Genomic DNA, 25,170 nt, shown 5'->3' with positions numbered 1-25,170 from the left:
AAAGAAGGCGCTTTTGCTGCTGTTTTTGGGTTGTTGTTGTTGTTGTTGTTCAAACACTGGGGCACCCAGGAGCATATATACAGTATATCATTGTTTTTGATCAGTTTTGACAGAATGTATTGATTGATAGTTTCATGGGGAATCCCACTTGTCAAGCCCCTTGAAGGTTTTCTGGGTTTCCCCTGCATGTCTCCTTTTCAGAATCAACAATTCAATGCCACACACCAGAGCCAGGCTATGTGTGTCAATTAAAAATAATAACAGAAATAAAAACATGACATAGGATAAAAAAGGGGGAAATAAGAGGAATGTAAACGTGTGTAACTTGACACCGCTTCCTGTTAAATGCCCTTTTATTGTGAAAGCAGAGTGGCCTGTGTGCGCTTCCTCCACCTGTCGCCCCGCTGAGAAATCAGGACTCAGGAAATCCCACTCCAGTGACTCCACCGCTCCCCGCCACAGTTTGACGCGTCCCTGCGGGCGCGCGGCGTAAATGCTGGGTTGCCTGGTTGGAGAGAAATCCTCGTTTGAAGCGGAAGACTGTGTGCGGCGCCGCGGTGCATTCCTGGCGTGCAAGCGGCTTAATTTGAGGGACAGAAGGACCCGGATCTGGACACCGGGATGATCACAAGTATCAACTGGAGCGGATCTGAAAACACGGTGGTGCTGAGGAAGAAATGACTGACGGAGATGAAAGCAGGGCGTTTATTCACTGAGTTTATCCACCGCTGGACGGCTGACAATATATGGTGATTGTTTGTGAGATATCTGTCGATCTTCGGTGTTCTGCCTGGATGCTTTAGCGGCGGATTTATGCGCCAAAAGGAGAGAAACGCACAGACGCTTCCTCCTTCCACCTTCCCAGGGATTGACGGCTGGCCTGACATCATTGGCTGCTCGTTGGGAATGAATCATCGTCTTCATCAGGGGGGGTCAAGGATGCTGTCACTGTCTCTGCACCCTTAAAATACCACAGACAACACAAACCCACCCAGCCCCGGAGTGTCGCCGCTCTCTGAGATCACACGGCCGCTTGTCGTCCGGAGCCAGCATGGAGGAAATCCTGCGAAAGCTGCAGAAAGACGCGTCCGGCCACAAGCACAAAGCTATCCGCGATGCCTGCGTCTACGCCTGCGGTGAGTGGAGCACCAACACCCCCCCGGCTCTCCGGCTGCAGGGGGGAGGCAGGGGAATGTGTGTGTGTGTGTGTGTGTGTGTGTGTGTGTGTGTGTGTGTGTGTGTGTGTGTTGGGATTCAGGACTGTACACACCTGCTAGCTTTTAAGAAACACGGAGCGGCTACACTAATCCCGCAGGCCTAATGTTGCATCTGAAACGGCAGTATGGAAATATTATAAGATACCGCGACATTTTAAGGAAAATCGGTGTTTCTTAAAAGTTGAGGATTTCTTTGAGGTGGTCAAACCCTGATGTCGGGGTGTCCATGTGCCGGAGGGGAGCTCATCAGAACAGGGGTAAAAGCTGCACCTGCTGTTTGCTTTACTGGCTTTTTGGATAACGAGCACAGCTGGGGATTAAACCTGTAATTTACATTTTTAAGACATTCTTCTGATTGTGCAGCTTCCCTTTCTTCATGTAAGAAAGCAAGGAAAGCCAAGTTTCCAAAAAATATGGCACATAAAAAGACTTTTCTATCAGTTTACACTTTAAACTGCAGACTGGTTTGAGTCTGACTGATACTCGATGTTTGGGGATGATACCGATATTGGGGAAGTAAAATTTTCCGATATTGATATATTGGTCGATATTATATGCAATTATGTATGCCTCAGATTGTTATCAAATAACAATAATCAAATCAACTTTCAACTTTCGTGTCAAAAAAAGAGATTAGTGCACTGAAGAATAAACGTTGGGAATTTGATGATTCTACTCTGAGCATCTATTGTTGCATTGTGTTTTGTTAAAAATACACTTTTCCTGTTGTGCTTATTAGACAAGCCAAAACTGATATATTTCTGATGGGTCAATATCCTCTGATAAAGTCGGTATATTTAGGGCTCTCATTAAGAGGCAAAAAATATTTTCAATTCAATTTCAATTTTGACTTGAGAGTATGTGGACTAAGGCTCTGCAGAAACCTTCAGAGGTGCTCAGACTTACAAGGCACACATGAAACTATATGCTAAAGCGTCATACATCAACATAATTTACAGCTAGGTCAATTTTTGCATAGCTCAATTGTAATTAATTGTTATATGTTTTCAACAAGTGCCCTGGACAGGCCCACACACACAAACAAAGGTCACTTTGGACATGAAGGGGCAGGTGCTCGAGCATCGTCAGCCTCCCCCTCTGCACCTTAAACAACTCAAAAGTGCATTATTTTTTTATTTAAGTGTCTGTTTTCATGCCTAAATTTGATTCTGTGTTGCAGTTAAGGTGCCAGTTTGTTTAGTTTTGCTTTAGAATAAGTTGTCAAGACCTCTGAAAGGCAGACAAACAAGAATAAGCCAGATTCTGGGCTGGATGAGGTTACACTGAGTTGTGCACATATTTCATGTAAACATGAATGTGAAGGTATACATTTCATCAGCAAGTATGCAATAACCTTGATAAAGTGTAGCTGCATACTTCAGACTATAGTGTGGCAACAGTGAACCAAAGAAACGACGATAACAATAATAATAATAATAATAATAATAATAGTAATAACTTTATTTATATATCTCCTTTAAAACTGAGTTTACAAAGTCTTTTGACAAACGAGGCAAAGCAGAAGCCAGGAGAGTTTCTTGCAGAAGCGACATAAATGTAAGAGAATTAAACAATAGAAAGAAATACAAAACAAAAATAACAGTAACAACCCATACCAATAAGAGTAAGTACAAATCAAAGAATATTAGCAGTATACACAGAAATAATAGTACTAATACTCATAATAATACCAATTAAACACGATCAAGACAGAATACAAGAATAAATTAAAATACAAACTAAAATAGTTGAATCAAAATCTGTAAAAATGGGTTTTAAGATGTGATTTTGAAGAAGTCACTGATTCTGCCACAATGATCCCACAGAACATTAATACATAATAGTAATTTCACCATAAAAATACAACTATCACAGATATTCAGTTCCATACCGACATATGTACTTTGTACTTTGACGAGGATTTGAAAATGCAGAGGCTGGAGTTTTCTGTATATTGTTAAGAGGCTGCGATAATAAATATTTCACAGGAAGTTATATGTTGTCATCATGCAGAAGAGCTCACTCTATAGTATTTATGTTTGTGCTTTTAAAGAGGCTGAGAGGCTGTCCATCCTTTTTTAAAAATGAGCTCAGTTTTACAGCAGTCTAATAGAAGAAAAGCATACCAGTAAAAACAGCATAAACATCATCAATAGCATTCATTTTGCTGACTCACTAGTCCTCTCTTACCCCACTTAAGCAGTTGTTAAAGTGAAAATAAGCCTCAGTATCACAACTTGGAGTATCTTGCACACACAGACACCATTAAGAACCCTCTAAAGAGGTTTTCAGACCTTGAATAGAAACTCTTTGCCGGCCTCGTTACTGTCTGTCTGCACAGTTCAGTGCTTTAGCCAAAAAGTTCTCTCCTCAGCGAGGCAGAAAAGCCCCTGAAACAGCACTGTGGCACTAAACTGGTTAGAAACAATCCCAAAGAAAGCGTGTTAAACAGCATTAAAAAAAAAGCTATTTCCACTGACGTCAGTGGGGATATTATTAGCATTAACAGACACGATGGGTCAGCTTGACCTTTTGGTGGCAGGTGAGACAGCAAATAGGTTCACATTGTGCTGACAAATGGACAGTCATGTAACCTCACACACACTGAATTAATGCACACACACTGCAAGGGCAGGAACAAAGTGGACTGCAGACCCTGGGACCATGCATGCGTCTGCATACACGAATTTGCAAAGTGTTTGCATAAATTAGGGTTTCAGTCGTTACATATTAAATACAGACAGTATCCCATGCACTAAATTTCAGTTATGTCTGCACTTAGACTGACGTGGATCGATGTGGATGGACTTCATCGTCCAATTAAATGTTTTACAGAATGCTTTGAGTTGTTGGAGACACGCCCAAAGCATCAATCAGTGTGCAGCTCATAGTCGTCTCCGAAGGTCTCAAGTGAACGCCACCTTGGACACACAAAGACAGAGACACAGGGCGCGTGCTTGGCAAATGACAGTGCAGGAGCAAGGCCAGTGTACGCTCAGCCTTGAATCACACAGCAACATGCCAGCCTGTGCAGAGTAACAGGAGATTTATGCTGTGTTTTAGAGATGTCAGCAGGTCTCATATTTCAAGTTTCTACCAGGAAAAATGCAGCAGTGTGACCTTTGTTAGTTAAAAGTATGAAGCCGAGGTTATTAAAGGTTCCTGTAAAAACAGATATTTTATCATTTCAGCATGATTCATTTCAAATTATGCGCAGCGTTACTTTTGACAAGCTGTAGCACGTTTGAAGGAATAGTTTAGTTTTGTTTGCATTTTTTAACATTGGGGACATTTATTATTATATTAAATGTGGCTGAATAAATTGGTTAAAAGACTGAACTTGGTATTAAAAGCTATTGCAGGCTCTCTGAGACCCCTCTCACCCATTAACCCCTTGAAACCTGAACAAATTGGCATAATTCCAAATCAAAACATGTAAGGCAATGAACAACTTCACAAAAAATTACCCCAAATTAGCAAGGAATTAGCAATAAAAGAAAAAAAATTAGCTTGAAAAAAGTGCTAAAATGTTAATTTAAATTCCATATATTCGTAATTACATTATTTTCTAATAATTATTGTCTAATATTTCTCCCTGTCTTTTGTCTGTCTGTCTTTTTTCTACTATTTTTAAGTTTAAATTTCTTGTCAGTTTTCCTCATTTCTTGCAATTCGTGGGACATCTCCTGCTAAGTTGCCTTTTAAACTGCATATTTAAAAGAAACCAAACCAATATGCTCAAGTTTCAAAGGTTTAAATGATTGTGAAAGGCATCGAAAACTAACACAAGACACTGATGTCAATCCAGGTTTTAAAGGGTTAAAGACATAAAATGGTTTAGTTCTTTATTAATTGTTTATAATTTTTTTTGGAGTCGAGTGGGTGACTGCTTGCTTCTGGAGTACCAACATACATCGTCATGTCGTTTCCCAAGATAGGGCAATCTGGGTTGTTAAAAAAGAAAATAACAACATAAAGAAAAGGTAAAAAAAAGAAAAGAAAAGTGAGCTGGCATTGTTTAAAAAAAAAACATTAAAAATGTGTGTGCATAGGGGTGCAGAAAAAAAGCCTCAGTCATTTCCTAAAACAGCAGAGCACTGTAGTAACAAATACACAACAAAAGCAGGAAATAGTGCATTTGTTTGGGAACTATTTTCTGTGGCGTATTCATCCACTTTTGATGCTCTAGTAGTTAGCAGGAAGGTGTATGAGCGATTGAGTCAAAATATACTGCAGAGTTTATGACAACGATGCAACATGTTAAAGTCAACGTTTCTTTGTTGACATGAGGAAATCTGATTCAGCATCTTCACCGCTGTGAACACGTCTGTGCTGAGCTGCTCGTTGCAGGATGCTAATGCTCGATGTGAACAAGCTGCGTAATATTATCAAATACTGTTGACATTAGCTTTTGTGTGGGGAGCCAGATTTTCTTCTTCCGGTCCAGAAAATCTCATGTTTCTCATCTGATCTTCAGCAGATAGCTGGGATCCTTTTGGTTTAGGTAAATGTAATGCAGCATATCTGTCAGATGTTATTAATTATTAATCACAATTTACTCATTTCTTTGTTCATTTCAATTACAGAAACCCTGGAGTCTCAGAATGGATCGGCCAAGATTTCCCCGTCACAACTTCGGTAAGTTAAATGCAACAGATTTAGTTTCACTTTGGCGCTGAAGGCACGAAGTCAAAACTTAACCGCAGTAACAAACAACAACAAACCGAGCAACAAATGCTAAACTCTGTTTATCATCGGGTGTCCGAAGGTTTGTTGAACTGCCTGAAATGCTTGAACTAAGTTGTAAAACAAGTTATCCTTGTCGTACAGCTGTACAGCCTCTGCTTTTAAATATGGAAATAACCAAATATTTGAATTCAAACTGTCCGTGTCTGAGCCCTGCGGCTCCCACACTTCAGTTTTACTCTGTGTATGATTTGAATTCATTTGAATGACCAAATAATCCTGGGATGCCAAAGCAAATTTCAGGACTTAACCCAGGCAGTGCGTCTTTCAGCATCAGTGTTACACACCACTCAATTTAAACACCACGACAATACAGTGGACAAAGAATATAAATGTATTCATTTGGTCTACAGGAGCTGAACACGGTAGCATCTGTCTGCCAATACAACAGCCGTGTTACAAATATGAACTTTAACTGTCAGGTGATGATGCTTTAAGCAGGGTAACAGGGAGACCTTATTAACATTCAAACCTGCATAATATAACGCACATGAGGGTAATTACTATCGTACTTTTCACTGAGCTTTTCAAATGGAGATAGTTAGGAACAGATTTGTATCCTGAAATTATGAACGCGCTGATCACAGTGGTTTACAGTAAATGAGGGATCCATGCAAATCTGTCAACCTCATAAAATAGAAATAATAACCAAAAAAGAACAGAAGTTGTTGATCATGTGCCAGAGTTCCTCCGAGTAAATCACAAAAACAATCAGCAGTTCAACCACAGTAGCCGCGCTGCCAAATGAATTTTTATCATCTCGTTTTCACTTCCATTTTCAGTTCAGGTGCCAGAAATGTTTTTTTGCATTGTACGTTTCTGCAAACCACAGATAAGTTTCATTTGTACATTTCATATGTATCATATCTTCATTTTTAAAAGTTCAGGATGTAGTGACACCTAAGCTGCCAAGCAGCAGTGTTCTGGGTATTTTTAGTGAACGTTTCCAGCAGTGTTTAATGCAAACAAATCAGGTATTTTTGGACAAAAAAAAAGATCTTTTCTTAACTTGGTTGATATCGATGAATTTATTTTAAATCCAAATTTCACTCACGCTCTCCTCAAACTACAATTTATGGCATCAGAAATGACCACAGAGCTGAATCTAAAACTCTGGTAAAGTTTGAAGGTAAGATGTGTTGCAGAGCTGCTGTTTTGGATTATTTTAGTTTTAATTTTAGATTTTGAAGTGTTCTTTTTGTTGAGTTCAGCCTTGTTTATACTAATCACAATTGTGGAGCTCATTGGCTTTCGGACTGACGACGATAAACCTCTGGGGGCACAGCCAATATTTTAGGAAATCCGGTATGCATGCAGTTAAATTCAGGTAAATTCAACAAAAGCTAGTATAAAGCTAAGTTGTTGACAGCTGTTGGGTTCTGAGATTGCTGCTGTCCACGTCCTCACACAAGCTGCGTCTGCTCGAATGTTTTTGTTCAACGCAACTCTGGCGACAAACGAAAACCTCAACGCTTTCATTACAAAACTCTTGTCCTGTTGCCTACAGATTGTGCATACAGACGTGTGTTTATAGAGATTGTAATAACCATGTCTGTGAAATCATGCTGAGGAAATCCAACGTACACAGATGCAGTCAGCTGCAGCTTCTGCACACAAATCTGCCTTTAAACTTCAAGTTCCTTTTGTAGACCTCCTCTGTCATCGTTTTCCATTGAAGGAACGCTGGAATATTTTTGCATGTGTTGCCATGGAAATATCCTTGTGTATGAGCATTGAAACTTACTCTCAAGTGTTAAAATGGTTTAATGTGGAAAAAGTGAAGTGAAAGCAGAGCTGGTGGCTGTTGGATTGCGATGAAGGTGCCGTAAATTCTGGATGCTGTTGCAGCTCAACACATTGTGAATTATTCATCCAATAACGTCTGTTGTTTTATTAGGGATTATTAGATGAAATATTGATGATAATGTCTTTGTAATGTAGTGCCATGGTTCTCCTCTGTCTCCACAGAAGAGATTTGAGCCCTCTTATTACAAAATGGGTTTCAGCTGCTGGAACAAAAAGGACACCTACTCAAACAAACTGAGTGACGGAGCAAAGCAGGATCGAACCACAGCTCCTTTCTCAAGGACGGCTGCTGTGGGTCCTGACTGACATAATAATGACAGCTTTGATAAAAAACTGCCCAACTCCCTTGAAAATGAATGTTTTCGTACTCCTATCACAAAAATTATTAAAAGGCATTGAATTTTGTGGTTTTTATGAACATTTCTAAACAGTTGTTAAATGGGTTTGGGGCCTTTTAAGAAGTTTTTATGTCTCTGCTCCAGAAATAGCCATGGTCAGAGGCAATGTGTTTTTGGGTTGTCTGTCTCAAGAACACCTTAAGGGAATTACTTCACATTTGGCACAAACGCCCACTTTGACTCAGCAATAAACTGATTAGATTTTGGTGTTTAAAGGTCAAGGTCAATGTGACTATGTCCGTCACTTTCTCATAAACACAATATTTCTATGATTTGAGGGAATTTCCTCAAATTTGGCACAAACATCCACTTTGAGTCAAAGATAAACTGATTCAAACTTAGTTGTAAAAGATGAATGTCAATGTGATCATGCCGCTTTCTGGAGAACACAATATCTCAAAAACAAATTTGTATCAAATTTCTTCCAATTTGGCACAAACGCCAGCTTGGACTGAACAATGAACTGTTTATAATATGGTGGTTGAAAGTCAATCACACTTTGACCTTACAAAACTTTTTTTTTTATTTGCCATAATTCAAAAGTTCACATGATAACTAGGACAAAATTTCACAAAAATGTAGGATATAATGATGAATTGATGCCATTTTATATTCAAAACTTAAACTTCATTTCAGTAAAGTTAAACTTAAACTTCACTGTGACATCATAATATTCTGCAAAAAGACTTTTCTTGCCAAATTCATATTTCAGGAACAAATACATATACACATATACAAATATCATTGTGTGTTTTCCTTGTTGCTCTCTAGGTGCCCAAAAAGGTATCTGAGCCTATTGAAATGGGTGCTAACTGCTGGGTATCTGCCAGCTGTGGCTCCTTGCAGCCCATTTGAACCAGTGGAGTTGTGACAGCTCAGAGGAGCCTGAGCGCTCGGAGCTAAAGCCCAGCGCGGCCCGCTTTCAGCAGCACAGCGTCCTGACTCAACCAGCTACAAATAATGACAGAGAGACAGAGAGCAAGCCAGCTGAAAGGTCGAAAGGTTGAAGAAATGGGAAAAAAAAATCAAACAGTCCAACACTGTGTGCTTAGTTTTAGGACAAAAGAATGTGCTCACCAAGATATTTTGAATTTATATGTATTTTAGTTATCTATATTGCAAATCCACAAATAACTTTGTTATAATATTTTCTGAGCAGTGGGCTGGAACTGAAATGCTAGTTTGCAACATTAAAAACCCTTTGAAACCTGGATTGGCATCAGTTTTCGGCGTTTAAGCGCCTTTCACAAACATTTAAACCTTTGGAAAAAGGCAATAAGCAACTTGGCATAAAATGTCCCGCAAACTGCAAAAATTAGTGAAAGGTGACAAGAACCTGACCTGAAAATTATCTTTAAAAAAAAAGAGAGAATTATCAAATTATTAAGGAAAATTTTAAGAAGAGCACTTTTTGCAGGTCATTTATTAATTAATTTATTTATTGGCTCATTTCAGGTAATATTCTTGTAACGTTTTACTGATTTCTTGCTCATTTTTTGGTCATTTCTTAAGTTGCAGGTCTCAAAGGGTTTAAGTTTCTCATTTATCTTTTTTTTGCATCAGTACACTCGTGGCTTTGGTGCCTCTACAGAGTCCAATTTTGAAATGTTTGAAATTGACGTTGTCGGAAGCATTCCTTCCATCAGCTTGTGGCTTGTTATCGCAGGTTCTCAGCCTTCGCTGGGCACGAAGAGCCCAAAGACACTGACTGCCTGACTGCATCCTGAGTCCCATCACAGTCAGCAGTGACACGTCTCTGAGTCTGTGTGGATCGAGGCAGAAATAGCCTCACAAAGTCTCACTCGGTCTGGTGAACTCAGTTTTTGACATCAGTTTCTGAGTTTATGGCTCTGTCTACACGTCAACAGATATCTTTTTATAAACCAATATTTCCCTGTATGTTATGGCCTCTTGTTCATGCTCAAACTGAGTTGAAGGTCACAAAAACTGAGAATTTTTGAAACGCTTTCTAAGGTTTGACTTGGGTTTAATACTATATACTACATCATGGGACTCCATAAGATGTAGTGTCATGGAAGATGGCATATTTCACAATATAAAACAGTTTTTACACTTTTATTTCGACTCAAATTGTTTGTGTTTTTGTGTTTCCAGAGAGCGCTGTCTGCTGCCTCTACAGATGGCTCTGGAGTCTAAAAACACCAAACTGGGACAGACGGCACTTACAGGAATGCAGGTACTGTGAAAATACGGCCCCTGTTAAGATCTTCTGTTTTATTTGATCCTTGTTTTTGTTTTTATTCTTCTTTAGAAAAAAATAAAGTCCTGCATTGGAACCAGAGTTTGCAACAACATCAACTTAAATTAAAAGTAAAAAAAAAAATACATTTGTCTTATTACAGTTGTAAAGGTGAATTCATGAGCAATAAAATGCAAATTGCTGGCTTAATGCAATCCAGAAAATTAATTATAAGTTTGGATTGATTTGTTCATCATCAGGAAATGATTTGATTGCATGAAGTTTTTGCATTCAGCAGCTGCTTCTTAAAATGTAACTTCTCTCTGTCTTTGTCCTTTCAGAAGCTCCTGTGCGAGGACAGGTTTGTGGGTGGAATCGGCGTGGAGGTGGAGGTCCTGGAGAGGCAGCTGCTCAGCCAGATGTTGGAGGCCATCAGAATCACCCCGTCCCTCCATGAAGACCTGCAGGTGGAAGTCATGAAGGTAAAACCAGGAGGACGAGTGTGGACGAGCGAGGACGCTGTTTTGCTCCCAAAGTCCTTAAATATGTTCTAAATATCGAGTGTGCACTGATGTGTATTTTTGAATTTGTATTGTAATTTGTGTCCGCACCACATTGCTCGCTCAGTCTGCAGAGGCCTGCATCACGATGAGTAAAGGGATGTGAATATGCTCGGCAGCTGAGCGGCTCTGCCTGCACTGCAGCTTTTTCTTTGATGCTTTTCACGTAATTGGGCCTCTTTCTCTCTTCATATCGCTTCGCCTTTTCCAGCTTTTGTGTTCAACTTTACAGCTGAACTTTGTCAGAGTGCGTACGTTCACAATGAAGTTACATTTGAAGTCCTTTTTCCTGAGCTGTTCAGTTTATTTCTCCATACATTAACCCTTTGAAACCTGGATCAACATCATTTTTTGGGCTGCGTTCAGGCGCCTTTCCCAAGTATTTACACCTTTGAGCCTCCAGCAAATGACAAGAAATTAGTAGATTTAGAAATGTATTTTCTTAAAAAGTGTATTCCTAATTATCATAACTAATTTTTTTTTAATTCAGATATGTATATATGTTTTGGGGGGTGGGGGTTGCAAAAAAAAATTAAAAATTTAACTTAATTCTATTTCAGAAAGTCAGAATCTGTGTTTCTGTCCCCTTTCGTGCAGGTCCTGCTGTGTATCACCTACTCACCAAACTTTGACATCAATGGAGACTCCATCCTCCGCATCGCTGAGGTAGGACAACCAGAATCTGGTTGAGACTAAATTAACATGAATGAAGTCTGAAAGGGGAAAAAAATACACATTTAACATCTTCGATTTAACTTCTGTTTGCTGTATTTTCTTTGTGGAGTTCTGAACTTTTAGCTGATGACGAAGCAAAATTGAGGCATAGATTTTTTTTCATGTCACAGTGTTGATTGGACCGTTCCAGACTGTGCTGACAGATGGACAACGCTGCTCCTTTTTCTGAAAAAAAAAAAAAAAAAGGACAGTGAGCTGTTTGCAGTGAAAGCAGTAAATGAGCACAATCTATTTTTAAAGGTGAAGCATTGCTCCGTACCCACTCACCCGAAGGCCTTGTCTCATGCTGTAATCCCATCAATAATTCAGAAAGTTGAGATGAGTGGTCCTGCACACACACAAACACACACACACGCAGGCAGAAAATAACAATAATAATAATAATAATTATTATTATTATTATTATAAAAATAATAACAGTAATAATAAGTAGGAGGCAGGGCAGAATAAAAGATAAGTTAAAAGATTAATAAATAGCTAAAAGTTTTAAAAAAAAAAAGTTAAATGACAACATCACGAAAAGGAGGGACTTTAAGATTAGGCGAGATAGAAAAATAAGAAGACAAGCCTGAGACGCACTGGATGTGCCTGCTTAAAGAAAATGATTTTGCATAAACTCTAGCCTGGGTGTGCTGGTGAAATATGGATTAACTATAACAATTCACAGTGGTAAATGCCTTCAAAATCAGATCGCTGTTAATATACAAAAACTTTCTAATAAATCTGAAATGGATCACTGGGCGAAGCTTTCCTCACTGGTCGTCCAGTGCTACCTGATAATGTACAGCACATCATTCAGAGCGGCTGCAGTTCAACCAAATTCAACAGGTGAAATTCTGCACCGAGCTATAAATTAGTCAATATGCCAGAAGTTAATATAATGTTACCTTTATCGTTTTAAAAGCGTAATACAGACGTATATCAAGTCTGTCTGTCCTGCAGTGATTCATGTTTTACCAAATGTCTCCTCTGGGGATCAATAAAGGCTTATCTTATATTTCATTAGGTCCACTGTGATAGTAACCAGTCTCACATCGGACCGGACCACATTTTACTCGGCGACTCAAGATTTTCATTTCAAGACCACAAATGCGGGGATATCTCAAAATTATCTGTCCAATAAAGGAGTATCAAGTCGATCTCAGCTCCTTAGGGTGTTTGTTTTGTAAAACATTGAGTTCTGTAACATTTTTTTCGAGACATTTCTTATGGTTAATGATACTTACATATATACAGCAGGGATGAGCGAGTCCACTGTTACACCATTCTGTATCTGTTGAACCAACTACATCATCCAAGACCACCTAGCTGCACACACACAGACCTCCGTTAGTGCACATGCACAAGAGATTTCGGCATTTAACGGGAAATTAAAAAAAAAAAAAAGAATTTGGAAGTAATAATTTGATTATTTTATCTTTATCTATATAAATACTTTTTTTTTTTTTTTTTTTTTACAGAATATTCATAGACCCCTGAGCAGGACACATTCCAAAAACCATATTAATCACTCAAGCAATGAAACCACACAGGGACCCCGGGCCCCTGCAGGTCTGAGCAGAAATCTTATGAGCTGAAAATGTCATTTTGTTCATTATTGTGCAGACCTGCCACCTGATCAACAACCAGCTGACCCCTGTTATCTCCAAACATTAACGCAAATGCCAAAACTCATATTGGTTTCCCAAACTGCAGAGTGTTATCTGTGGAGTGTTTTCCTGTAACATCACTTCCCTCAGCAGCTCCTGTGTGTTTGATGTCCATTAACAGCTCATAAAAACCTGGTCAACATGTTGTGTTAATGGGCTCCATGCTGCCAGCGCTGGCCATCTGGTGTGTGTGTGTGTGTGTGTGTGCGTGTGCGTGTGTGCATGCGTGTGTGTGTGTGTGTGTGTGTGTTCTGCAGGGTCATAACTCAGGGTGGCTGGAGAGGTTGTCAGTAACACTCCATTATCAGTAATATCCCTACAAACACTGAGGCTCAGTGCAGGTTCTTAATGCAGAGACTGGCAGCGCTGAGGGATTTATTCACGCTCAGAGGTTAATACTTTACTTTAATGCCATCATATCAGCTACATGAAAAGTAATTTGCACCTTTGGAGATTATTCCTGTCAAAGTATAACTGCATTGTGCATTTTTTTTTTTTTACGGGCTACATCTTCATACTGGTTTAAAACTCACAAGCTCACTCATTCATGTTCAGCAAGCCATAGATTCTCCATACAGAAAATATGTGTGACTGTGTGCATTTCTATCCACCTGTTCTTATTTATATTTTCAATTAGCAAAAAAAGGCCTAAAAAATTTAAAAGAAGTCTCAGTTTTTTGCAAAAAAAGTTGTAACATGCACTGGAGGTGGAAAAGTTGGTGCACTGATAAAAAGTAAAAAACGGGACTAAGTGCAATGTAAACAGATTCAGCTAATAAATGATGACGTACAGTCATGATACACCGTCATTAGGCCACCGCAGGCTCTCGCTCTTATCTCTGAAGGCTTTTAACACACTCATGCACACAGGGCAGTTAGCACAACTCTCTCAGGAGCACAGAGCTGTAACATTAGTTGTCCACTGTGCTCTCCATTATAATACAGCCATTGTTTTCGTTCGATTAAAGTTTGACCGGCACTCTGTTAGTTACATCATCTTGTTACTCCCTTTTGTTCTGTAGTGGATCCGAATGGAAAATAAGCACCATCTAGTGCTTATCTCAATTAACCAACTCACGGAAAAGTGCATAAATTCACATTTTCTTTAGCTGATTTCATAAAGAATAAAGAATAGAAAGATTTTTTTTTTTACATTTTATTGTTAATTTGTGATTTCTGTAGATCTAATTAAAATTATGCAACTATGCACTAAATTAAAAGCACTCTGTGTACAAAGGCTATGTCCTGGCTGTATGTCATCCTCTCTCGCTCTGAAACTAACCTATTAGTAAGTGAAAAAACAACCAAAAACCTTAAAACTAAAATGTGTGTCATATGTTTGCTATTTGGTGCCTTTTCCAAATCCAAAAAGTAAAAGTCTTAAGGGAAAATAGAGAATTGAATTGCAGGTGTACAAATTCATTTGCTTTCACCTCCAATGCTGCAAAGTTAAAGTTACAAATAACTGTAAATTGCTCGTTGCAGAGAAGCTGCCTTCATTAAAGATTGCTCAATTTGACCTTTTGATAATGTCGTCATAATAGACTGTGTTGGTTTTGTTGTAAGGCTCAAGTATGTTTTGCCACTCCAGATATTTTTTAATATTATTATTGTTATTGGTCAAAAATGGCTCTTATGATAGTAAGTCAGTCTATAATTACACTAAACTGCAGCTAAAGCAAACAGAAAAACTAACACAAGACGGCCTGCAGAACTGCAGGAGCTGGAGGAAGTTTTAATTTTAGGAGGTAGCAGCTTTGCTCTCTACTTCATCTCTCTCACACACACACACACACACACAAACACACACACTGTGTCTGGAAGGCCTAATGATGCAGAATGTATTGATCTTGCATTGATTAGACCCAGGTGGTGGAAAACATCCCTGAGGCTGCCAACACTTAAACTCTGAATATAATTAGCAGTCTTTGTTTGGAGCTCTCCATGAGTCTGTTAGCTCTCAGCCCCTCTGTGCTCAGATAGAGGAGACCTTTGGTAATTAGTAAAATAAATAACATTTTATTGCTAAGGTGTATTTTACCTATTCCATCAAACCGTTCCCATTCCCTGTGAAGATTTGTGGTGCTTAAGAGTCCCTCTCGGGCTTTTCACTATGAAATAATACAAGTTAGAATCACTGTTGTAAGTGTTTGCAACCCTCAGCTGACCTCAAAGAACCAGAGTCTGAAGGCTCATGTTACTGTCAGATAAGAAGTAAAGTTTACTGCAGTGAATCCTTTGATTTTTCTGCTTTGACTTTGAACTAATTATTGACAATGATATGAGGACTGGCTTGCTTTTGGAGCCAGCCTCAAGTGGCCGTATAATAAACTGCAGTCTTTGCCATTTCCACATTGGCTAGGTCAGGACGCTTTTATTCCAACAAATCTTCACATAGCAAAGAGTGGTTTGCTGCCATATCAATGCTCTTGATGTCGTATACAGATGTAACAAAATCATTCATCACGCTGCAGTAAATAAGTAAAAGCTGCTGTAAATTCTGTCGTTTTGGGACACAGTAATGACAATAACAGACTTTGGTGTTTGTGTGTCTTGCATGTGTGTTTTTGTTTGTGCATTTACTGCCTGAATATGAAGCTTTTTTGAAATAATTATCCAAATCTTCTAATTTCTTGCAATTAATGGAACAGCTCTAACATTTGTGTTGTGCATTTACTCTCTGAATGTGAAGAGTGAGGCGCTAACACTCCTGCTGTTTCCCATCCCACTGGGACCATGTGTGCTAAAAACGTACTGTACTGTCGCTGACACCTTTGATAAAACCGAAGCGCGCGTGTGCGTGTGTGTGTGTGTGTGTGTGCGCGCGTGTGCGTGTGCTGTCTAACTGCTGTCTAACTGCTGTCTCACCTTCTGCAGTGTTTACTCTGTGACCTTCTAATCTGGCCTGAAGATGTCTGAAACACTGACAATGCATCCCTCATCCCTTGTATCAGTCTGGAAACCATGGCAACTGGTGACGCCATGGAAACCTCCCTGCCCTAAATCTCCCTGATAGCTCAGTGTCTGTCAGTGATGCTGTCTTTGGACTGTGCGCCATGATCACACACTAACAGATACAATTGTGTGTGTGTGTGTGTGTATGTGTGTGTGTGTGTGTGTGTGTTAAGGTGTGTATCGAGACCTATGTGTCCAGCTGCCACCAGCGCAGCATCAACACGGCGGTGCGAGCCACGCTGAGCCAGATACTGGGAGACCTGACGCTGCAGCTGCGACACAGACAAGAGGTCACGCCCTCATACAAAACACACACACCGTACAGTGGTTGCACATACAAACACACACATAAACATACACAGCAGCTGTGTGCTAAGGAGAGGAATCACAGTAGAGCGGAAAATATCATGCTATTAAATTACATTAAATGCTGCACGTGAGTTTTGGAAAAACAGTATCAGGAGCACAGGTTTAGTTTAGGAAGCCTGGGACATTTCAGTGTCCAGCTCTGTCTGTAGAGCTGAAATAACAGATTATTAGTTCGTTAGATGATCAACAGAAATTCAGTGTACCGTTTTGATCATTTCATTGATCAGTCAGTCTTTTTTTTAAGATAAGTCCAGCTCCTCTGATTGTAGTATTTGTTGTTTTTGTCTATTCTTTTTAATAATTAAAAAATTAGAAATTAAAGAAATAAAGGAATATTTTGAGATTTTGGCTGAAAAATGTAAAAAGTGGTCACTTATGGCTCTGTGAAATTGCCTCGGACATATTTAAAATTCTTAAAAGTTACGATCATTTCTTGTGACACAGACAGTAAAGTACAACCCCAGTTCCAAAGAAACTGGGACGCTGTTTAAAACAGGAAGAAGAAAAACAGAATAAAATGATGCTATTTAATGTCAAAACTCATGAACAATAATAATAACAATAACGTGTGTGAAAATCTACATATTATAAACACCATTGATACTTGGAGTCAGTAAATCAATAAAATAAATATCTTGCATTATAAATTGCAAAATTGCAAAATTTCTTTAATGTACCTCTGACGTGCACAAACACACATGTACGTACACACACACACACACACACACACACACACACACACACGCACAGGTTATCAGAGATACATGTAAATATACACTGCATATGGACCAGTGCAGGAACACCGGTCTGGCACACAGTGACACTCTGTCATTCTCAGTTATATCACTCTCTCACACATCGCTTTGTGTCGACACAACACCCCCCAAAAGTCGCATTTGCAATAAACACGCCTCCCGCTGTGTGTTCCTCCGCAGGGTGCAGATGGAGACGAGGTGACTGCACCGCCGCTGCACAGAAGAGGTACATCATTACCAGTGCTGTGCTTCACCTCTGCAGCTCTGCTCATCAGCCTGGGGGCTGTCATCACCTCTATTATATAACCATGCATAGCATCATATCATGTACCTCTAATATACCCTTAATGGACATTTTATTATGTGCAGCTCTGACATATATTCTACTGTTACAACGTTTATTATGTTCAGTTCTTGTAGAAATTTTGACTATCAGTAGACTTGATGGCAGTTTAGTTATGAAATTTTGGAACATATTAGACTTCATAGCTGTACCTGATAAAGTGACCACTAGTGTAATAGCTTCCTATAAGGGTGTGAAAGTCAAGTGAGAGTGCACACTCCAAGGAAGCAAGTTTGGAAAAGTCTGCACGTTTTTATTTAGCCTGTGCAAAGCTGAGGTCATCAAAGTAAAGCTCAGACCAGTGGAAACTGAGGCAAGTCGGACATTGCGAAGATAAGCTGCTGGGACATTCAAACATCATCCAGAGGACAAAACCTTTTAAATTCGATAATGGCACATTGGTTTTTTTGGCAGCACCTACAGGAAAAACTATATGCTATTTTCTCATGGGAAGTTAGCGTTAAAGTTTCATGAAGTAGCCCGTGGCTGCGGACTTCAGGTCTTCTGTAGTGTTCAGTGCAAACAGTTTTATAGGTGTTATAAAGCCACTGTAATCTCCAGTCTGCAGGCAGCCAGAGACCGGAGGAGCTTCTTTATGATACTTTACAGTCTCACACACACACACACACACACACACACACACACACACACACACAGTTTAGATGAGTGCCTCTGAGACACAGACAGAGATGGTATTGATTTATTTTATTTATTACAAAGAAATGAAGAGATGAGAGAGAGTGAATACAGAAAGTAATGAGTTTTTTATCACGTCATATACATATTGAATAAAGATAAAGTAGGTGCCATAAATTAACTTGTTATGGTGTGTGTGTGTGTGTGTGTGTGTGTGCAGACATTTCCCCAACCAGCCAGGCTCTGTGTGAAGATGTGGTGACAGTGCTGACAGTTTTCTGTGAAAAACTGGAGTCGGTGGACAGGTAACGCTGCAGCTTTTCATTACTTGATGTTACTTTCTCTCTTCTGTGGTTGTTGAAATATTTAGGTGATAATTCAGCTTGAGGTTTGCTTGTCTGTGAATCATCAGGCTTTGCTGTGGCATCACAGAATTCTCTGTTAACGCACAAGTAATTGATTATGATTGGCTTTGTGCAGACCGACGTTTGCAGGAACGATAACGCTTGCTGAAAAACAGATGTTTAACACTTAGAAGACGTGTTAACAGATTGTGTTGATTAGCTGCTGGACTCGTCTCTGGTTAAATCACATCACACGCTCAGTGCTGGTGTAGTTTTAGGCGAGATGCTGATGTAACACACTTTAAAAATAGTAAAGTTCCTTTGTTTCACTGAATTATATCGTGTTTTTTTACCCTCCAGTGATAACCAGCTCCTGCAGCTCCTCTACCTGGAGTGCATCCTCTCCATGCTCAGCAGCTGCCCTCCCACAATGCACCTGTCCAGAGGTTTCACTGACCTTGTATGGTAAGACATGCAACTCTTTATTGCTGTTTGATTATATCTTTTAAAGTGAAGTTGAAGACGTTCCCTTTTAGCCGTCCTCTCAAATAGTCTGGTTCAGCTATTCAAATATTTTTTTATTTTATTTCTTTTATTGATTTTTATTCAGGGGTGTCTTAATTTTTACTGGTTTATTGGTTATCTATCAGTTTTTCTTTGTGGTTGGTTTTACTGGTGTGTTACCATCTTTTTTTGTACTTTTTTTAGTACTTTTATTTATTTTAATTTATATGCATTATCCACTTTTAATGGTTGACTTTTAGTATTTTAAATTAAAAAATATATATATAAAAATATAAACCTAATTATTTATTGTAATTTTAACAGTTTTGTATCATTCTGACTCTCTTGTTTCTTTAAATTAGTTTAATCTGGAATGAAATGTGCTATAAAGATCTCCTTGCTTGCTGACTGACATATTTTGGGAGCCTTTGTCCGGCTAATGATACTATGAGATAACTCACCTTAGCAGTGAATTATTCTATTGTTCTGAACTCTAATATATTCATAATCCTAAATACCAATAATATTCCTCTTCCTAGGAAGCAACTGTGTCCGTCCCTCGTGGCGATCATGGGGAATCCAGTCAATGACAAAACTATTGCTTCCCACCACGGTTACATGGCGGCACAAGAGCGTCTCTCAGAAAAAATCAATTTAGGTAAAATCACAATTTTTGCATTTCTACCAAAATGTAAACACTGGTTTTCAAAAACACCACCGACCTGGTTTTTGGATTTGGACTGAAGTGCTGGAGCTGAATCGTTATCAGGAAACAGTGAAAAAAATCGGTGCAGACTCTGACCGGAAGCCCGCATAATCATGATTTTTGCACTGATTTGAATATGTGGATGTGATTTTTATACTGTTGATAAAAGTTTGTGTTTTGTCACAGTCGGGCTGAAAAGCTTTGACAAAAACGGGAGACAAAATTAAGAATTTATTGACAAAAAAATGAGGTTAATTGCACAGCGTGAACCATCAGTAATCAGATGCATGTGTGGCTGTTTGGGTGGCATGAATGTGTATGTGGATAACAAAGAAGAGACCTTCGGCTGAGAGAGCGAGACTGACAAAGTGAGGTGTTTATCCCCAAAAAAATCTGGGCTCCAAAACAAAGGTCACATCTAATTATTTACCTTCTGTTTAGAAGTCTGATGGTGTTTTCCTCAAATCTGGAAATCTGTTTCATTAGGAAACGTTAAAAGATAACACAGATAATGAGAGAAAAAGTTGATGTTAGATTTTGGCTTTCTGGTTCTAAATGTGAGAAGAAGGCTTTTTGCATCAACATAATTCAGCTTCCTCCTCCTTTCCCTCTGCCAGGGATCAGCCAGGAGGTGGACTCCTTCGGTGGAGGAGTATCAGATCAAGGCAGAGGCTCCGGCTGCTCCTCCAGCGCCCCCGCCAGGATTGCACCAGTAGTGCGGACTGTGTGTTACATCGCCGCGGAGCTCGTGCGTCTGGTGAGCTGTGTGGAGTCGATGAAGCCGGTGCTGCAGTCGCTCTACCACAGGATCCTGCTGTACCCGCCTCCTCAGCACCGCACCGAGGCCATCCGCATCATGAAGGAGGTGGGAGGAGGCATTATTGCTGACCTTTATTCCGAAGCCTGTTATAACTTTTCAGATTGATTTTCTACCTTCAGGCAGCCATTGATTTCCTCTCCACTTCACTAAAGTATAAGTATGTAATTCATTATGTTGCGATCTATTTCTGTGTGTAATAGATTCTGGGCAGTCCCCAGCGGCTGTACGACCTGGCCGGTCCGTGCGTGGCGGAGCCTGAAACCAGGAAGCGTTCCTTCTCAAAGAGGAAGTCCCACCTGGACCTGCTTAAACTGTAAGTTATATGTCTTTGTCCTTTATATATTTGAGTTGATATTTAATAGAATAGATAACTTTCGGCAGATTTTACTGTTGATTGTTATCTCTTAAAGCTACACAGTATTACTTTACTCAGATGTTTAAATAACACATGTAGTTCAATATGTTCCTTAAATATGATGCAATGTAATGTGTTCCCTCATAATTAATAAATAATCAACCAAAATAGAATTCAAGTCCTCACTGATTTTTACTGTGTGCAAGCAAAGCATTTATGATATAATATATGTTTGTGTGTTTCTGCTTCCTTGCATAGAGTGATGGACGGGATGACAGAAGCGTGTATGAAGGGCGGCATCGAGGCGTGTTACTCTTCGGTCTCCTGTGCCTGCGCTCTCCTCGGGGCGCTGGATGAACTGTCGCAGGGTCGCGGCATCCAATCTGAGCAGGTACGCTACTGAGGGCTCCTCCAGTGATTTGGGCTTAAATTAAATCACCAATCACCAATCATTCTGGACCTTTGGCCTTGAATAGAACTCAGATTTGGACCTTTGAATATTGAGTTTGAGAACTCCCTACATAGACGGATGAAACATGGTCTAAATGTATGGATGGCCTCTTTATTCGCTGAGTAGAAACATTAACAAAGCAGCTGTTTCTCAGGCTCGGCTTCTCCTCAGACGACTGGACGACCTCAAAGACGGGACAGAGTCGACCCGCGAGTCCATGGAGATCAACGAGGCCGACTTCAGGTGGCAGAGACACATCCTGTCCTCCGAGCAGTCTCCCTGGGACCCCAGCTCTTCATCTTCTAACACGGCCACCGCCGGAGCGAGCGAGCGCAGCCCGGACATCAGCATCAGCATCACCACGGAAACGGGCCAAACCACCGTGGATCTGGAGGCGGGGGAGTTTGGCCTGGCTCTGGGCCACACCACGCCTGAGGAGTGTGGGGAGGATGCACGCCTCCCCTCGCCCTCGTCTTGCGGTGGCCAGGAGGGAACTAAACGTGAGCCGAGTCTAGAGCTGAACCAGGGGAGCCAGCGGGAGGAGGGAGGAGGTGCGAGGGAGGTCGAGGGGAGAGGAGACAAGGGAAGAGCAGGAGGTGTTGGTGGAGTAGTAGTAGGAGGAGGAGAGAGAGGAGCTGTGGTTCCTCCAGATGTAGTGCAACGAAGTCACGGCCTCGTCTACCCCGATATCACCAACTTCCTGTCTGTGGAGTCCAGGGCCAGGCCGCATCACGGGGGGTCACGATACAGTGAGAGCAACTTCAGGTAATGTCACAAATCAGTGCTCCTCCGGTGCTGTTTTACAGAGAGACAGGAGGCACGCCACCAAATGCAAACATGTGCTCCTCTTTTTTCCCCAAAAACGTAAGATCCAGATGTTCAGGAGGTTTTCACCATGAGTCTATTTATCCACAGACACCTCTTCCTCTCCAAAACAAATGAAGTCAGTGATTTTAACCAGTAAACATTCTGAATAAAGCAGTTTCATTAAAAAATCAGTTTTTAGACACTGTTCATCACATATGGGGTCCTAACTACAGTGACAGATAACAGAAAGCAAAAACACAAATGGCCCTTTCTAGGTTTGTCTGTTCTGGGCTACTGTAGAAACATTATGGATCTCTGTAGATTAGGACTTGCTTCTTCTGTTGACATAAAACAGCTCATTCCCAATTATAAAAAAAACAACTATTTTTATTTTCAAGTTTTTTTTTATACTAAAGAAAACATTACATCATGCTCCATTTCTGTCAGTATATTGCCCAGTGCCCGACACACTGGACCTTTAAGACTCATTATTGTTTGTTCGTGCAGTTTAGCAACTCTGACATGAAAACGACACAAATATCCACATTATCACATCAGTATCCACCTATTTTGCTAACCGTACAGTTTGTCTGCACAGTTTTCAGTTTTTGGACATTGTTGTGCTCTTCAAAGCAGAACTAAGGAGCTGCTTTGTTACACAATGATATATTACTTCAAGAAATATTTAAATAAATAGATTAATGAATCAATTAAAGTTGCTCACTGCGACAAATTGCCTTCCTCAAGATGAACTTGAACCAATGACTGCCTCAACATCAGGAAATCAATCTTATTCTTACAGTATTCCTTGAAAATTGACATAAAATGATATATTTATCTTCCTTTTGGTCCATCAGTATGGAGGAGCAGGACTTGTCCCGGACAGAGTTCGACTCGTGTGACCAGTACTCCATGGCTGCTGAGAAGGACTCGGGGCGCTCTGATGTGTCCGACATCGGCTCCGACAACGTCTCACTGGCTGACGAGGAGCAGCAGACGCCTCGGGACTGCCCGGGCCACCGCTCCCTGCGCACCGCCGCCCTGTCCCTCAAACTGCTCCGCAACCAGGAGGCCGACCAGCAGAGTGCCAGGCTGTTCGTCCAGTCACTCGCAGCGCTGTTGCCCCGGCTGCTGGGATTGGCCAACGCCACGGAGGTGGACCTGTCGCTGCAGAACTTCTCCTCCACGTTCTGCTCCGGACTGCAGGCTGGTGAGAGTGTGTGTGTGTGTGTGTGTGTGTGTGTGTGTGTGTGTGTGTGTGTGTGTGTGTGTGTGTCTGTGTCTGTGTCTGTGTGTGTATGTGTGTCTGTGTCTGTGTCTGTGTGTGTGTGTGTGTGTGTCTGTGTCTGTGTGTGTGTGTGTGTGTGTGTGTGTGTGTGTGTGTGTGTGTGTGTGTGTGTGTGTGTCTGTGTCTGTGTCTGTGCGTGTCTGTGTGTCTGTGTGTGTGTCTGTGTCTGTGTGTGTGTCTGTGTGTGTATGTGTGTCTGTGTGTGTGTGTGTGTGTGTGTGTCTGTGTCTGTGTCTGTGTGTGTGTCTGTGTCTGTGTGTGTGTCTGTGTGTGTGTCTGTGTCTGTGTCTGTGTCTGTGTGTGTGTGTCTGTGTCTGTGTCTGTGTCTGTGTCTGTGTGTGTGTGTCTGTGTCTGTGTCTGTGTCTGTGTCTGTGTCTGTGTGTGTGTGTGTGTCTGTGTCTGTGTCTGTGTCTGTGTCTGTGTGTCTGTGTCTGTGTGTCTGTGTGTCTGTGTGTGTCTGTGTGTGTGTCTGTGTGTGTGTGTGTGTGTCTGTGTCTGTGTGTGTGTCTGTGTCTGTGCGTGTCTGTGTGTGTGTCTGTGTGTGTGTGTGTGTGTCTGTGTCTGTGTGTGTGTCTGTGTGTGGTATTTGCTGAAGGTGTGGTGATCCGTGCAGCAGCCTTCCTTCAGTCACCTTTAAGAACCTGGATTGATCAGTTTGGTTGTGCTGCGGCCACACTTTATTTTATTTTATTTTTCATATTTCCTGAAGGTCCTTTTTTTGGTTAAGTTTAGGTAATTTTCTTGTAACTTTTAACTATTTTTTGCTAATATTTGAGCCTTTTCTTGTTAAGTTGCTCTTTTTTTTTCTTCCCCTGCCAATTTTCTAAGGTTTAAAGGGTTAATTAGCTCTGGCCACAGGAAGTCTTTGCTGTCAGAAAGAGACACTCACTGTTTGTGGTTGTAGAATAAATCCTTAAATATCTTATACTGTGGGGACACCATTAGTAATGTTATTTCTATAACAGTAAAATGGCTGATTCAGATAATGTAAATGACACAAATTGTTTGTGCACAAGGATTTTTATAAATGGCAGATTTACACATTATCTGAGTGTATATACTGTAGCTACTCTACATTCAGTCCATCACTCAGAGCAGTTATAATAAAACGTTTTCAGGCATGACCCATAATCCATCTGCAGGAGCGGTGAGCCTGCTGGGAGTTTTTACATCAGCGGCGCAAAATTACGAATCAAATTAAACTATACGGTTAAGTGACTTAATAAATTTGGCAGCGGCTGCAAATCCCCAGAGTGAGTTTATGATTAAAACACTTGACTTATCATCGGCTAACAGATTATATCTGACTGTCTCCTTTCACCTTCACACTCAATCCCTCTGTCCTTCCTCCACCTGTCTCTCCGTCTTCATGTTTCACCTCGCTTCTCCACACCTCTCTTCCTTTCATGTTCAGTAACTCTGCTCCCTCTTCCTCCTTCTCCACACATTTACTCATGCTCCCTTTTCTCTGTCTTCATCTCCTCTCACTCCCTTCCTCTTTCATTTATTCCTCTTAATCTTTTCC

At 40.5% G+C, this 25,170-nt stretch overlaps 1 protein-coding gene across 2 annotated transcripts in view; it reads left to right on the top strand.

Moving 5' to 3' along the window:
- The first annotated feature begins 482 nt into the window (after positions 1 to 482).
- Positions 483 to 25,170, top strand: part of arfgef3 (ARFGEF family member 3) — a 59,894-nt gene continuing 35,206 nt past the window's right edge. For both annotated transcript variants that reach the window (XM_088086422.1, XM_088086423.1), the window contains exons 1-15: positions 483 to 1,136; positions 5,804 to 5,855; positions 10,283 to 10,364; positions 10,709 to 10,849; positions 11,525 to 11,593; positions 16,440 to 16,556; positions 17,571 to 17,616; positions 18,590 to 18,674; positions 19,074 to 19,178; positions 19,757 to 19,875; positions 20,541 to 20,788; positions 20,944 to 21,056; positions 21,357 to 21,489; positions 21,704 to 22,314; positions 23,214 to 23,566. In XM_088086422.1, the coding sequence (XP_087942548.1) occupies positions 1,052 to 1,136; positions 5,804 to 5,855; positions 10,283 to 10,364; positions 10,709 to 10,849; positions 11,525 to 11,593; positions 16,440 to 16,556; positions 17,571 to 17,616; positions 18,590 to 18,674; positions 19,074 to 19,178; positions 19,757 to 19,875; positions 20,541 to 20,788; positions 20,944 to 21,056; positions 21,357 to 21,489; positions 21,704 to 22,314; positions 23,214 to 23,566 (2,359 nt within the window). In that variant the 5' untranslated portion in view covers positions 483 to 1,051. The remainder of the gene's footprint in view (positions 1,137 to 5,803; positions 5,856 to 10,282; positions 10,365 to 10,708; positions 10,850 to 11,524; positions 11,594 to 16,439; positions 16,557 to 17,570; positions 17,617 to 18,589; positions 18,675 to 19,073; positions 19,179 to 19,756; positions 19,876 to 20,540; positions 20,789 to 20,943; positions 21,057 to 21,356; positions 21,490 to 21,703; positions 22,315 to 23,213; positions 23,567 to 25,170) is intronic.

Source organism: Plectropomus leopardus, chromosome 13 (genome assembly GCF_026936395.1).
Source record: "Plectropomus leopardus strain MGB_pleo_1.0 chromosome 13, ASM2693639v1, whole genome shotgun sequence".
NCBI classification, from domain to species: domain Eukaryota; kingdom Metazoa; phylum Chordata; class Actinopteri; order Perciformes; family Serranidae; genus Plectropomus; species Plectropomus leopardus.
This window is presented reverse-complemented; position numbering and strand designations above follow the sequence as displayed.